Consider the following 14,584-nt stretch of genomic DNA (forward strand, 5'->3'; position numbering starts at 1 on the left):
AAAGAGGAGGGAAGGAGAGAGAAAAAGGGAAAAGAGGAGGGAAGGAGAGAGAGAAAGGGAAAAGAGGAGGGAAGGAGAGAGAGAAAGGGAAAAGAGGAGGGAAGGAGAGAGAAAAAGGGAAAAGAGGAGGGAAGGAGAGAACGGAAAAGAGAGGTGAGGAAGGAGGAAGAGAGAGAGAAAGGAAAAGGAAGAGAGAAGAAGAGAGAGAAAGAGGGATCGAACGAGAGAGATAGAGGGAGAGGGATTTCTCTAGATCCACAATCCAGCAGCTTCAAGCTCCAAGGTGAGAGTGTGAGCACTGAGAGAAGCTGGAATTTGAGCAGCGTTCTAATATTAACACCTATCAAATAAATATTTGATAAAGACTCAAACTACAGATCACGCTCAGTGGGCCAGTGCGAGAATGATAGACTGGTACATACATGGGCACAGATCAAGTCAAAAGCTACCGTGGTGAGGGGGCACTGACTCCCTTCAAAGTTTACGCCAGTGGGCAGTAAGTCTGAGGGATGTTGTTCCCAGTGTATAGCACGCCTGACACCTCATGGTCACGTGCTCAGTAAGTAGCGAAACAGGATTATTAATACACACGGTCACCGCCTGCTATTAACGCCTCTTAAACCCCATTTCTTGGTTCTGGGCAGTGTATTTCCTGCGAGTGATGAACACGACAGATTGCACTGCAGACGACCCTCAAGTCCAGGTCATTGCCATGGCAACCGATCTCACAAGACATTTTGTGTTAGTGAATGGACAGGAGAGCGATGAGCTGATGAAGAGAGCACACAAAAATAACAAGCTTCCATTTAGACAGCTCGCTTCACTGCCTTTCTCCAAGCACATTGCAGCTTATTAAATACTTTGGAAGTATAGTCACTGCTGTAATATAGGGGAAAATAATGCCTCGTGTCTTCATTTCATCGCACCACCAATTGAACTGTCAACTCTCCTGGAATTAAAAGATGAATCTCCAGGACTCTTCTGCGAGTAAAATGAAGAAAACATACTTTGCGGAGTTTGTTTCTTGCTCCTACAACTAACAGGCATGGTCAGGGAGACAAGAATTTCCCATTGGTGAGGGGAAGGCAGAGAACCAGTAGGACATGCGTGCTGGCTAACCAATGGTAGGTGAATTGAGGTGTAGGGCAGCACGGTGGCACAGTGGTTAGCACTGTTGCCTCACAGCGGGGTCGATTCCCGGCTTGGGTCACTGACTGTGCGGAATCTGCACATTCTCCCTGTGTCTGCATGGGTTTCCTCCGAGTGCTCCAGTTTCCTCCCATAGTCCAAAGATGTGTAGGTTAGGTGGATTGGCCATGCTAAATTGTCCCTTAGTGTCCAAAGATGTGTAGGTTAGGTGGATTGGCCATGCTAAATTGCCCCGTAGTGTCCAAAGATGTGCAGGTTAGGTGGATTGGCCATGTTAAATTGCCCCATAGTGTCCAAAGATGTGCAGGTTAAGTGGATTGGCCATGCTAAATTGTCCCTTAGCGTCAGGGCAACCAGCAGAGTAAAAGCGAGTTTACAGGGATAGGGCCTGGGTGGGATTGTTGTCAGTGCAGACTCGATGGGCTGAATGGCCTCCTTCTGCACTGTAGGGATTCTAATATGAAGAATGGAAGGCCATGTGATTAAACCTCCAGGACTAGGCCCTGCCAGAGTTGATGACCCCCTAATAACACCTTGCATCTTTAATGTGGTAAAACATCCCAGGGTGCCTCACCGGTGGATTATGAAACAAAATGTGAAGGAATATTTCAGCATTCAGTCAGATGACCAAAATCTTGGGCAAAGTGGTAGTTTTTAAGGCCTGTGAGTAGGCCTCCTGTAAGCAGGTTATGGCACTCACCAGTTGGGGACTCAACATATGAGAGCGTAAAGGAAGCAGAACATGAGCATTATAATGAAAAAGTTACCAGTACAAACGCAACTCCAATCTCTCACATGGTTTTGTCGAAACATTTGACTTACTTGGATCCACGTATGCCCAGCTCGGGTGCATAGGTGCCGATGGTGACGGACTGTTATTCTTGGCGCCCAGAGTCGCCTCCTCATACGTGGGGGGGGCAGTTGACGCCGACATGGGTTCGCGTTTCTCAGTGCCTCCCTGCTCGCCTTCCGAATTTGGGGCTTTGCTCGTGGCGAAAAGCTGCAAGCGAACAAGGACAATATACGTCAGGCGAAGCTATACTGACTCTCAGTGACACAGACCCTGGTGCAAAGAGAAAAATGTATTTCTCTGCCCTCTGGGCCCAATTTGGGAGTTGGGCCAATTGGGGGAACTGGGCAGAGTCTACAATCGGAACTGGGCTCACTGGAGTCTCCTGTAGTGTGCCCACCCCGTCCCCAACAGAATACAGTGCACCCTGCGCTCAAATGGCACAAATCTACTTACCTTTATGCGTCTTGGCTAAATTTACCATCCCATATCAGGCTCAAATTGAAGCTTCCCAAAACAGGAGGCACGAAGCAGTCTTGAAATGGCGTTCCAACATTCCCTTCCCAGCTATATGCTGAAAGAGCATTAGTGAAGAGGATTAGGTTGTCCGCCGGATTAGATGACGGTCACAGTTCCCATCACTCGAGATTAGAGGCACGCTCAAGACTAATACTCAAGCTTCAGGTCTCTCCCCGGCAATCACGGCAGGCAGGGAGGCACAGCAATGTTGCTATCGACTGAAAGACATTAAAAGTAGACTTGCAAAGCTATTGAGTTCCAGCAATTGGTCTGACCGGCTGCAAAGCTTCCCCGGGGTTGAACAGAACGGGGAAATGAATACATGCGCTCAATAATTCTTTCCAATTGTTTCAGGGGATGACTATAGGCCAGCATTTAATGGCAAGAGGATGGTGCCACCCTCCTGAACCACAGCCATCCCTGTGGTGTAGGTACACCCACAGTGCTGTTAGGGAGTTCCAGGATTGTTATTGGACATCAGTCAGTCCATGTGGTGTAGATACACCCACAGTGCTGTTAGGGAGGGAGTTCCAGGATTGTTATTGGATATCAGTCAGTCCATGTGGTGTAGGTACACCCACAGTGCTGTTAGGAAGGGAGTTCCAGGATTGTTATTGGATATCAGTCAGTCCAATGTGGTGTAGGTACACCCACAGTGCTGTTAGGGAGGGAGTTCCAGGATTGTTATTGGACATCAGTCAGTCCATGTGATGTAGATACACCCACAGTGCTGTTAGGGAGGGAGTTCCAGGATTGTTATTGGACATCAGTCAGTCCATGTGATGTAGGTACACCCACAGTGCTGTTAGGGAGTTCCAGGTTTGTTATTGGACATCAGTCAGTCCATGTGATGTAGATACACCCACAGTGCTGTTAGGGAGGGAGTTCCAGGATTGTTATTGGACATCAGTCAGTCCATGTGATGTAGGTACACCCACAGTGCTGTTAGGGAGTTCCAGGATTGTTATTGGACATCAGTCAGTCCATGTGGTGTAGGTACACCCACAGTGCTGTTGGGGAGGGAGCTCCTGGATTTTGACCCAGCGACAGTGAAGGAACGGCTGATACAGTTCCAACTCGGGATGGTGAGCGACTTGGAGGGGAACCTCCAGGTGACAGTGTTGCCAGGTATCTGCTGCCCTTGTCCTTCTTGATGGTAACAGCCGTGGGTTTGCTGTCTACGGAGCCTTGGTGAGTTGCATCTTGTAGATGGTACACTCTGCTGGCACTGTGTGTTGGTGCTGGAGGGAGTGAATCTTTGTGGAAGGGATGCCAATCAAGTGGGGCTGCTTTGTCCTGGGTGGTGTCGAATGGAACGTGAGGTAATGCTGTCCTTTCCTCCACACCAGTAACAGCAAGAACGCAATCAGTCACCTGAACACCCCTATAAAGATAAGTGACCCCTCCAACCATACAGTTAAAGGGAAGACTTCCATTTCTACTGCACCTCGTCAAGTCAACCCACTTTTAAAGTGTGACCACTGGTGTAATGTAGGAAGCACAGTTGTAAATTCCCACACAGCAAGCTCCCACAATCAGTTGAGGACTCTGGGTTTGCACCCGTTGGCGTTTAGAAGGATGAGGGGGGATCTTATTGAAACTTACAGGATACTGCGAGGCCTGGATAGAGTGGACGTGGAGAGGATGTTTCCACCAGTAGGAAAAACTAGAACCAGAGGGAACTCCCTCCCTAACAGCACTGTGGATGTACCTACACCTCATGGACTGACTGATGTCCAATAACAATCCTGGAACTCCCTCCCTAACAGCACTGTGGGTGTACCTACACCTCATGGACTGACTGATGTCCAATAACAATCCTGGAACTCCCTCCCTAACAGCACTGTGGGTGTACCTACACCTCATGGACTGACTGATGTCTAATAACAATCCTGGAACTCCCTCCCTAACAGCACTGTGGGTGTACTTACACCTCATGGACTGACTGATGTCCAATAACAATCCTGGAACTCCCTCCCTAACAGCACTGTGGGTGTACCTACACCTCATGGACTGACTGATGTCCAATAACAATCCTGGAATTCCCTCCCTAACAGCACTGTGGGTGTACCTACACCACATGGACTGACTGATGTCCAATAACAATCCTGGAACTCCCTCCCTAACAGCACTGTGGGTGTACCTACACCACATGGACTGACTGATGTCCAATAACAATCCTGGAACTCCCTCCCTAACAGCACTGTGGGTGTACCTACACCACATGGACTGCAGTGGTTCAAGAAGGCAGCTCACTGCCACCTTAAAGGGAATTATGGATGGGTAACAAATGCTAGTCCAGCCAGCGATGCCCATATTCGTAGGACCAAATTAAAAAAAAGATTCAAGCGCGAATCACTGTGAGACACAGTGGTTAGCACTGCTGCCTCACAGCGCCAGGGATCCAGGTTCCACTCCCAGCTTGGGTCACTGTCTGTGTGGAATCTGCACAGTCTCCCCACAGCCCAAAGAAATGTCGGTTCGGTGGATTGGCCATGCTAAATTGCCCCTTAGTGTCAGGGGTACTGGCTAGGGTAAATTCATGAGGTTATGGGGATAGGGTCCGGGTGGGATTGTTGTCAGTGCAGACTCGATGGGCCAAATGGCCTCCTTCTGCACTGTAGGGATTCTATGATCCTGTGAGGATGGCATGGGGGGGGGAAAGCACAGCACACAGCCCAATTGCCCCTCATCTGTTGGGGTGGCACCTCACACATGCCAGGCTGCAGGACAAGCTCTAACTCTTGTGTATAACACCATGGTGCAATTTGAAATCTGTTGGTGGCATTCTCTCTCTCTCGCTCCTCTGTCAAACATGTTCCAGTGCCTGGTACAAAATTGTTCAGCTAACCTGTTGCCAGCTGATAATGTGTCAGTGCAGAGAACTTGCCAGTGTAGTAACAACCAGCAGAAATCAGTCACATGGCTCAGACATAATGCTTCTAGTCAAATCGTCGACACAAGTGACTTTTTATCCCAGGTTCCACATCACAGCAAACAACAAAGCTCAGAGTGAATGCAATTCACACAAACTGGAAATCAAAAGCTGCATCCGAACTTAAAGGATATTTTAAATCGACAGCAGGCCTTGTTTTCTCCTGCCCATGCCCACATCGCCAGGGTGAGCTGCTGCCAGGGCTCTGCCATTACTGATGGGCGCAGCGCTATGACTGGCATTTAGAGCGAGCAGTCAGAGGCTGGCTGGCGATCGAGTTTACACTCTTTCCCTCTCTCGGACATCTCCAACTCCTGCCGCTCCCCTGTTGGAAAGACTAACTTGCATTCACATAGCACCTGTCACATTCTGGGGGCACCCCAAAGCCCGTTACAGCCAATGAAGTGTGTTTTGCAGTGTGGTCACTGTTGTACTGTAGGAAACTCTGCAGCTAATTAGCTCACAGCAATGTGCTAATGACCCAGATAATCCATATTAGTGATATCAATTGAAGGATAAATATCAGCCAGGTCACCAGGGAGAACTCCCCCCACTCTTCAAAATAGTGCCATGGGATCTTTTACAGCCAAGAGCAGGACAGTGAGGGCCTCAGTCTAGCATCTTATCTGAAAATGGCCCCTCTGACAGTGTAGCACTCCTTCAGTACTGCACCAGGAATGAGCTCTGCGCCTTTAATGCTCAAATCTCTGGGGTGGGATTTGAAACCCAGACCTTCTGACACAGGTGAGAGAACTACCCACTGAGAAACCATAGAATCCTGACATGAGGAGGCCATTCAGCCCATCAAATTTACACCAACTCTCCAAAAAAAAGCATCTTACCCAGGTCCCCCCACCCACCCTGCCCTATCCCTCTACACCTGCACATTTAGCATGGCCAATCCACCTAACCTACACATCTTTGGACACTAAGGGACAACTTATCATGGCCAATCCACCTAACCTACACATCTTTGGACACTAAGGGGCAATTTAGCATGGCCAATCCACCTAACCTGCACATCTTTGGACACTAAGGGACAACTTATCACGGCCAATCCACCTAACCTACACATCTTTGGGCACTAAGGGGCAATTTAGCATGGCCAATCCCCCTAACCTGCACATCTTTGGATTGTGGGAGGAAACTGGAGAACCTGGAGAAAACTCACACAGACATGGGGAGAATGTGCCAACTTGGGATTTCCATGTCATTAATAGGGATGGCCCTGGACTGAAGTCTCCAGGCCCGCTAGCATCTCCCTGCCCCCAGGAATGGTTCTGTCCAGCGGGGTTTACTACTGCTCCCCACTAATGGGAAGCAGGTGATTGACACCACCGGAGCAAATAGAGGCCATTGAGGCCTATCCAGGAAGTCTGGGGTAGGGGTTACCAATGGGCAGTGCAATGCCCAGGGGGCATCTTACCACTGCCCAGGGCATCAGCCAGTGCCAATGGGGTGGGGCCCCACTGCATTCGGGATGACTGGCAGATGGAGGGATGCTGGTGATCGGGATGGCCCAGGGGTCCAGCGAGAGGCAGGCAATGGGGGAGGGGCCATTGCGCATGCACCAGTCTCAGCGCTAACAGATCAGCGCATGCGCAGTGGCACACTCAGAGCTATGCTGCCGGCCTCTTGAGTGGGAATAGGCCCCACCTACAGATACAGGCAAAGCATACCGTTCATAGAGAAGGAAAGGAGAGGTGCAGAATGTAGTTTTACAGTCATAGCTAGGGTGTAGAGAAAGATCAGCTTAATGTGAGGTAGGTCCATTCAAAAGTCTGGCAGCAGCAGGGAAGAAGCTTTGATTTGATTTATTATTGTCACATGTATTAACATACAGCGAAAAGTATTGTTTCTTGCGCCCCATACAGAAAAGCATACCGTTCATAGAGAAGAAAAGGAGAGACTGCAGAATGTAGTGTTACAGTCATAGCTAGGGTGTAGAGAAAGATCAGCTTAATGTGAGGTAGGTCCATTCAAAAGTCTGACAGCAGCAGGGAAGAAGCTGTTCTTGAGTCGGTTGGCACGTGACCTCAGACTTTTGGACCTTTTTCCTGAGGAAGAAGATGGGAGAGAGAATGTCCGGGATGCGCGGGGTCCTTAATTAATGTCTGCTTTGCCGAGGCAGCGGGAAATGTAGACAGAGTCAATGGATGGGAGGCTGGTTTGTGTGATGGATTGGGCTACATTCATGACCTTTTGAGGTTTTTTGCTTTCTTGGGCAGAGCAGGAGCCCATACCAAGCTGTGATACAACCAGAAAGAATGCTTTCTATGGTGCATCTGTAAATGTTGGTGAGAGTTGTAACGGACATGTCAAAGTTCCTTAGTCTTCTGAGAAAGTAGAGGTGTTGGTGGACTTTTTTAACTATAGTGTCAGCATGGAGGGACCAGGACAGATTATTGGTGACCTGGACAGCTAAAAACTTGAAGCTCTCGACCCTTTCTACTCCATCCCCGTTGATGTAGACAGGGGCATGTTCTCCTTTACTGCTATAGAGGGGTTCAGGTGGTGCAGAAATGCCTCACATGGTCAGTGTTGTATATTTTATATCTCGGAGCTATGCAGAGATGACACTCGTTTTTACGTGTAAGTGGTTTTATTCACTGTCCATGCGTTCAGCTTTATCTACAGCTTTGTTCACCTTTCTCTGAATCCACACCCAGGCTTAACCAATCAAGCGCAGTGAGCGTCAACTGTAAACGGACTCACATTACCAAACACTGAAAAATTGAGCGCCAGAGGTCAGATATCGAGACAGGCATTTCTGATGCGGTTGCACGTAATGTTCTTCACCTACATCTGATAACAAGGGAGAACCAGAGATCAATTGCAACAAACCCAAGGCAGCTGACTCCAAGCAGGTGTGACACAGCAGACCTGAAAGTGCATCAGCTCCACTGTGCGAGATGTGGAGGGACCCTAGCACTGAGGTAGCTTGCTAAACATCTTGACAACGACCCTTTCTGCATCTGATGTAAGAATCATCACTGCATACCCTTTTTGTATGTGCCTTGTACATACCAGTCGATGCATGCCTTTTCCCAAATATTTTTCCCTCTCTTCCCCCTTGCCCACCCCCTCAGTGTAGGCCAGCCTCCAACCCACGACTGTATGTGTGGCATGAGACTGATGCCAACGTGTAACTGGTTGGCTTAAGATACCACAGTTGGCGAGGTGTCAAAAGCCCCAGGAACGAGGCAAAGGCTGCGATGAATAATGTGTGTGATATGTAGCCCCAATATACTTACTCAAACAGCCTCAATCAATATGAATGAGTTGAGACTCAGTGCCAGCTCAAAGGGAAATGCCTTGCTCCCAGCATAAAATATAAGGTTCAAATTGCAGTTTAATAGCAAGTTATCGGAACTAGAACAAAGAAAGAAGAAAGAAAATTACAGTACGGGAACAGGCCCTTCGGCCCTCCAAGCCTGCACCGACCATTCTGCCCGACTGAACTAAAACCCCCTACCCTTCCGGGGACCATATCCCTCTATTCCCATCCTATTCATGTACTTGTCCAGACGCCCCTTAAAACTCACTATCGTATCTGCTTCCACTACTAGTTCCACATCTGTCTACTGAGAGGGGGAAGTAACCAGTTAGAGTTTCCACAATAGGGCAAAGTGCATGTGTGGTAGATAGGATAGTCTTCGGGTGGCATGGTGGTTAGCACTGCTGCCTCACAGCGCCAGGGACACAGGTTCGATTCCCGGCTTGGGTCACTGTCTGTGTGGAGTTAGCACCTTCTCCCCATGTCTGTGTGGGTTTCACAGTGGTTAGCACTGCTGCCTCACAGCGCCAGGGACCCAGGTTCGATTCCTGGCTTGGGTCACTGTCTGTGTGGAGTTAGCACCTTCTCCCCATGTCTGTGTGGGTTTCACAGTGGCACAGTGGGTTAGCACTGCTGTCTCACAGCGCCAGGGACCCAGATTCGATTCCTGGCTTGGGTCACTGTCTGTGTGGAGTCTGCATGTTCTACCCATGTCTGTGTGGGTTTCACAGTGGTACAGTGGGTTAGCACTGCTGTCTCACAACGCCAGGGGCCTGGGTTCGATTCCCGGCCTCAGGTCACTGTCTGTGTGGAGTCTGCACGTTCTCCCCGTGTCTGCGTGGGTTTCCTCCCACAGTGGCGCTGGTTAGGTGCTAAATTCTCCCTCAGTGTACCCGAACAGGAGTGTGGCGACCAGGGGATTTTCACAGTAACGTCACTGCAGTGTTAATGTAAGCCGACTTGTGACACTAAACTTTAAAACTCATGATGGATCAGCTTAGGAAAGACGCTGGTAACCTTGGCACCACAACTCAGCATGAGTCAGAGCCTTCAGGAGAGGAGGGGAAGGAAAAGTGGGAGGAAAGGAAAGGAGATGAATGTTCAGGGTTGACACATGGCTGCATATGAATCCGATGGCGCACCGTTTGGGGCTGAATAAACAGTAGCAGATACATTGCATGCACCACAGCGAAGGATATTGACAGCTTAAAGTGCACACACTCACTCAGGCTGCTCGTTATGCAAGAGGAATTAGATATAGCATCCAACTCGTAATATTTGAAAAAAAAAGCACCTTAACTAAATGTTACATTCCATCACATTACATTTCAGCACCTGATGACCTCCAGGTTTTTAAATAAACCTGGTGAAGGCGAGGGGATTATTTTCGGCGAGAATTCCCCACTTTAGCACTGATAATATTTATTTCCTAAAGAAAGTCTGCGGTTATAACGTCGGGAGGTTAGATAAGTGCAAAACATCAGAAGATGTTTGGAGGGATACAGAAATAAAAAATGTCACACTGTAGCAAAACACCAGGAACAATAAACATGTGCCCCCAAGCAATAAATAAAACAGCAAAGTGCTCAGCGATATGGGTCGACTTACTTTTCCTTGTGTCATTTTGGGACTCGCAGTGCGGGTGACAAGAGAATGTTCTGCGCTTCCTGCTGCTTAATTTGCAGGAAAACTGACCTGCCGCTGCTTATTACCGCAATAGCTCTGTGACAATACAATTTCTAGCAATATCCACGCACACAGGAGAGCTGGAAGGTACCATTTCGGGTGCAGCAGTTAGGGGAGGTTCTGACTGCATCGCACAATAGCATCTCGGCTCCACCTCCCCCCCCCCGCCTCCCCAAAACAGCTGGCTAGCACTGTGCACATCTGCAGCACCCAGAAAGCAGCCAAGGTGCCTCTTGCAGCAGGGCATTGCAGTGCAGAGGCGCTTGTTGTCCTTTGCTCCAATGGTGAAGTCCTGTTATTTAACCGGGGGGGGCCTGGGCCGTTGCATTTCACAAAGAGGCGCTTGCTGAGCTTGGAGGGTGTTTGGTTGTAACGTTAGCCCCCCTACCCCCTTCCCTTCCCCTTTCCCGTAACCCCTCAGCCCCCCCAGCTTTACAGCCAATGCAGTACTTTTTGGTCACTGCTGTAATATAATAGAATCCCTACAGGGTAGAAGGAGGCCATTCAGCCCATTGACTCTGCAATGACAACAATCCCAACCAGGCCCTATCTCCATAACCCCACATATTCACCCTGCTAATCCCCTGAAACTAAGGAGCAATTTAGCATAGCCAATCCACCTAACCTGCACATCTTTGGACACTAAGGGGCAATTTAGTATGGCCAATCCATCTAACCTGCACATCTTTGGATACTAAGGGGCAATTTAGTATGGCCAATCCACCTAACCTACACATCTTTGGACACCAAGGGCAATTTAGCATGGCCAATCCACCTAACCTGCACATCTTTAAACACTAAGGGGCAATTTAGCATAGCCAATTCACCTAATCTGCACATCTTTGGACACCAAGGGCCAATTTAGTATGGCCAATCCACCAAACCTGCACATCTTTTGGACACTAAGGGACAATTTAGTGTGGCTAATCCACCTGCCCTGCACATCTTTGGACACTAAGGGGCAATTTAGCATGGCCAATCCACCTAACCTACACATCTATGGACACTAAGGGGCAATTTAGCACGGCTAATGCACCTGACCTGCACATGTTTGGACACTAAGCGGCAATTTAGCATGGCCAATCCACCTAACCTACACATCTTTGGACTGTAGGAGGAAACCGGAGCACCCGGAGGGAACCCATGCAGACATGGGGAGAATGTGCAGACAGGCAGTGACCCAAGACTGGAATTGAACCCAGGACTCTGTGAGGCAACAGTGCTAATCACTGTGCAGAATGTAGGAGACACAATTTGCCTACAGCAAGCTTCCACAATATAATGGTTCTTTTTGGTGATGTTCGTTGAAGAATAAATATTGGCCAGAATGTAGAGGAGAGTCCTGTGCTCTTCTTCAATAGAGTGCCATTGAATCATTTATATAGGCAGATGAATCCTATAGACACTGGTGTACACACAGTGTCATAATCACTTGTAAATTTAAAAACTGCTGGGGGCCAGAGGTGTTGAGATGATTCCCCCCCTCCATTCATTTACAGAATATAGACATCACTAAGAAGGCCAACATTTATTGCCCTTGAACCGAGTGTCGCGCTCAGCCATTTCAAAGAGCAGTAAAGAGTCCACCACAATGCTGTGGCTCCAGAATCACATGGAGGCCAAACCAGGAAAGGACAGCAGATTTCCTTCCTTAAAGGGAAACAGATGGGTTTTTCCGACAATGGTCTCTTTGGTCATCATTCAAATTGTAATTCCAATTTCACTATCTGTCGTGGTGGGATTCGAACCTGGGTCCCCAGAGCATTACCCAGGGTCTCTAGATTACAAGTCCAGTGATAATACCACTACCCCAGTGCAATATTAGCAGACAATTCCTTCCAGCAAGTGTGTGTGAAACACCTTCAAAAACAATTTCAACAGCAACGCTAATCCATTTATTTCAAACTAGTTAGTGCCTTCACCACAAGATGATTGCCAATCCTCCTGGTTTATCTGAGAATTTTGCAGAATCAGCAAGGATCTCCTGGTGTGCTGCTGCTAAACGTGAACATATTTATAAAGAGTGAGCCAGTGGTTCATACTCAATAGCTAATGATTAAACCTGCAGGAATATGTCCAACCAGCAATACTGAGTGAACACATCACCTTCACCTTATTAATAATAGAGTCATAGAATCATAGAGGTTTACAGCATAGAAACAGGCCCTTTGGCCCAACTTGTCCATGCTGCCCTTTTTTAAAACCCCTAAGCTAGTCCTAATTGCCCACATTTGGCCCATATCCCTCCATACCTATCGTACCCATGTAACTGTCTAAATGCTTTTTAAAAGACAAAATTGTGCCCGCCTCTACTACTACTCTGGCAGCTTGTTCCAGACACTCACCACCCTCTGTGTGAAAAAATTGCCCCTCTGGACCCTTTTGTATCTCTCCCCTCTCACCTTAAACCTATGCCCTCTAGTTTTAGACTCCCCTACCTTTGGGAAAAAATATTTACTATCTAGTTGATCTATGCCCCTCATTATTTTATAGACCTCTATAAGATCCTACACTCCAGGGAAAAAAGTTCCTGTCTATCTAGCCTCTCCCTATGACTCAAACCATCAAGTCCTGGTAGCATACTTGTAAATCTTTTCTGCATTCTTTCTAGTTTAATAATATCCTTTCTATAATAGGGTGACCAGAACTGTACACAGTATTCCAAATGTGGCCTTGCCAATGTCTTGTACAACTTCAACAAGATGTCCCAACTCCAGTATTCAATGTTCTGACCAATGAAACCAAACGTGCTGAATGCCTTCTTCACCACTATAGCTATCTGTGACTCCACTTTCAAGGAGCTATGAATCTGTACTCCTAGATCTCTTTGTTCTGTAACTCTCCCTACCATTTACTGACTAAGTTCTGCCCTGGTTCAATCTCCCAAAATTGCACAGTGCAATTTGACCCATTTATGTTCTATTTCCTTTTTACAAAAACTCTGAAGGGCCAATAAGAGGTCTTTCTTTATATTATGCTTTCAGCTTCTACTGAGAGGTGTACTGAGTGACTGCTGCCGCTGAGGGCAAGAGCAGCAATATTATTGGAAATCTATCAGACTATGTTCCCCTCTCAATCACACAGCATTCAGACTTGGAGTTGCCATTCCCTGATCATTGTTGGGTTTGCATCTTCCTATCTAACCATAGACTGAGGATTTAACTGTCTCAAAACCTAATCACAAACACAGGATTAAAATCGGCGTAGGTGCCCCACAAAGTCAGTCAGGTTGAATTGCAATGCTCCTTTGGTTGAATAACCGGCTCACAAGAGCCTATAGCTTATGTATGAAGAATGGCTTCAAGGTTGAGACAACAGGCGGTTTGAAGTAGCCATCTAAATGCAGGTTGTAGGGGTCATTGCCTTTAGGACAAGGTTTGATTTGATTTGATTTATTATTGTCACATGTATTGGGATACAATGAAAAGTATTGTTTCTTGTGCGCTATACAGACAAAGCATACCGTTCATAGAGAAGGAAAGGAGAGAGTACAGAATATAGTGTTACAGTCATAGCTAGGGTGTAGAGAAAGATCAACTTAATATTTGATTTGATTTATTATTATCACATCTATTAACATACAGGAAAAAATATTTTTTCTTGCGCGCTATACAAAGTATACCGTCCATAGAGAAGGAAAGGAGAAAGTGGGGAATGTAGTGTTACAGTCATAGCTAGGATGTAGAGAAAGATCAACTTAATATTTGATTTGATTTATTATTGTCACATGTATTAACATACAGGAAAAAGTATTGTTTCTTGTACACTATACAGACAAAGTATACCATTCAGAGAAGGAAAGGAGAGGGTGCAGAATGCAGTGTTACAGTCATAGCTAGGGTGTAGAGAAAGATCAACTTGATATATGGTAGGACCATTCAAAAGTCTGACAGCAGCAGGGAAGAAGCTGTCCTTGAGTCGGTTGGTAAGTGACCTCAGACTTCTGTATCTTTTTCCCGATGGAAGAAGGTGGAAGAGAGAATGTCCAGTGTGCGTGGAGTGCTTAATTATGCTGGCTGCTTTTCCGAGGCAGCGGGAAGTGTAGACAGAGTCAATGGATGGGAGACTGGTTTGTGTGATGGATTGGGCTTCGTTCATGACCCTTTGTAGTTTCTTATGGTGTTGGGCGGAGCAGGAGCCCATACCAAGCTGTGATACAACCAGAACAAATGCTTTCTATGGTGCATCTGTAAAAGTTGGTGAGAGTTGAAGCTGACATGCCAAATTT

At 47.4% G+C, this 14,584-nt stretch overlaps 1 protein-coding gene across 4 annotated transcripts in view; it reads right to left on the reverse strand.

Moving 5' to 3' along the window:
• faim2b (Fas apoptotic inhibitory molecule 2b) overlaps window positions 1–10,376 on the reverse strand; it is a 39,504-nt gene extending 29,128 nt beyond the window's left edge. For 2 of the 4 annotated variants that reach the window (XM_080218025.1, XM_080218026.1), the window contains exons 1-2: window positions 10,279–10,376; window positions 1,972–2,149 (exon numbers count right to left, since the gene is read on the reverse strand). In XM_080218025.1, the coding sequence (XP_080074151.1) occupies window positions 1,972–2,149; window positions 10,279–10,293 (193 nt within the window). In that variant the 5' untranslated portion in view covers window positions 10,294–10,376. Of the gene's footprint in view, window positions 1–1,971; window positions 2,150–2,395; window positions 2,505–8,647; window positions 8,766–10,278 lie in introns of those variants that run through there. The other 2 variants (XM_080218028.1, XM_080218027.1) reach the window with 2 other exon arrangements.
• Between the last annotated feature and the right edge of the window lie 4,208 nt (window positions 10,377–14,584).

The sequence above is a fragment of the Carcharhinus amblyrhynchos genome, chromosome X (assembly GCF_965287045.1).
Source record: "Carcharhinus amblyrhynchos chromosome X, sCarAmb.v2.hapA, whole genome shotgun sequence".
Taxonomy (NCBI): domain Eukaryota; kingdom Metazoa; phylum Chordata; class Chondrichthyes; order Carcharhiniformes; family Carcharhinidae; genus Carcharhinus; species Carcharhinus amblyrhynchos.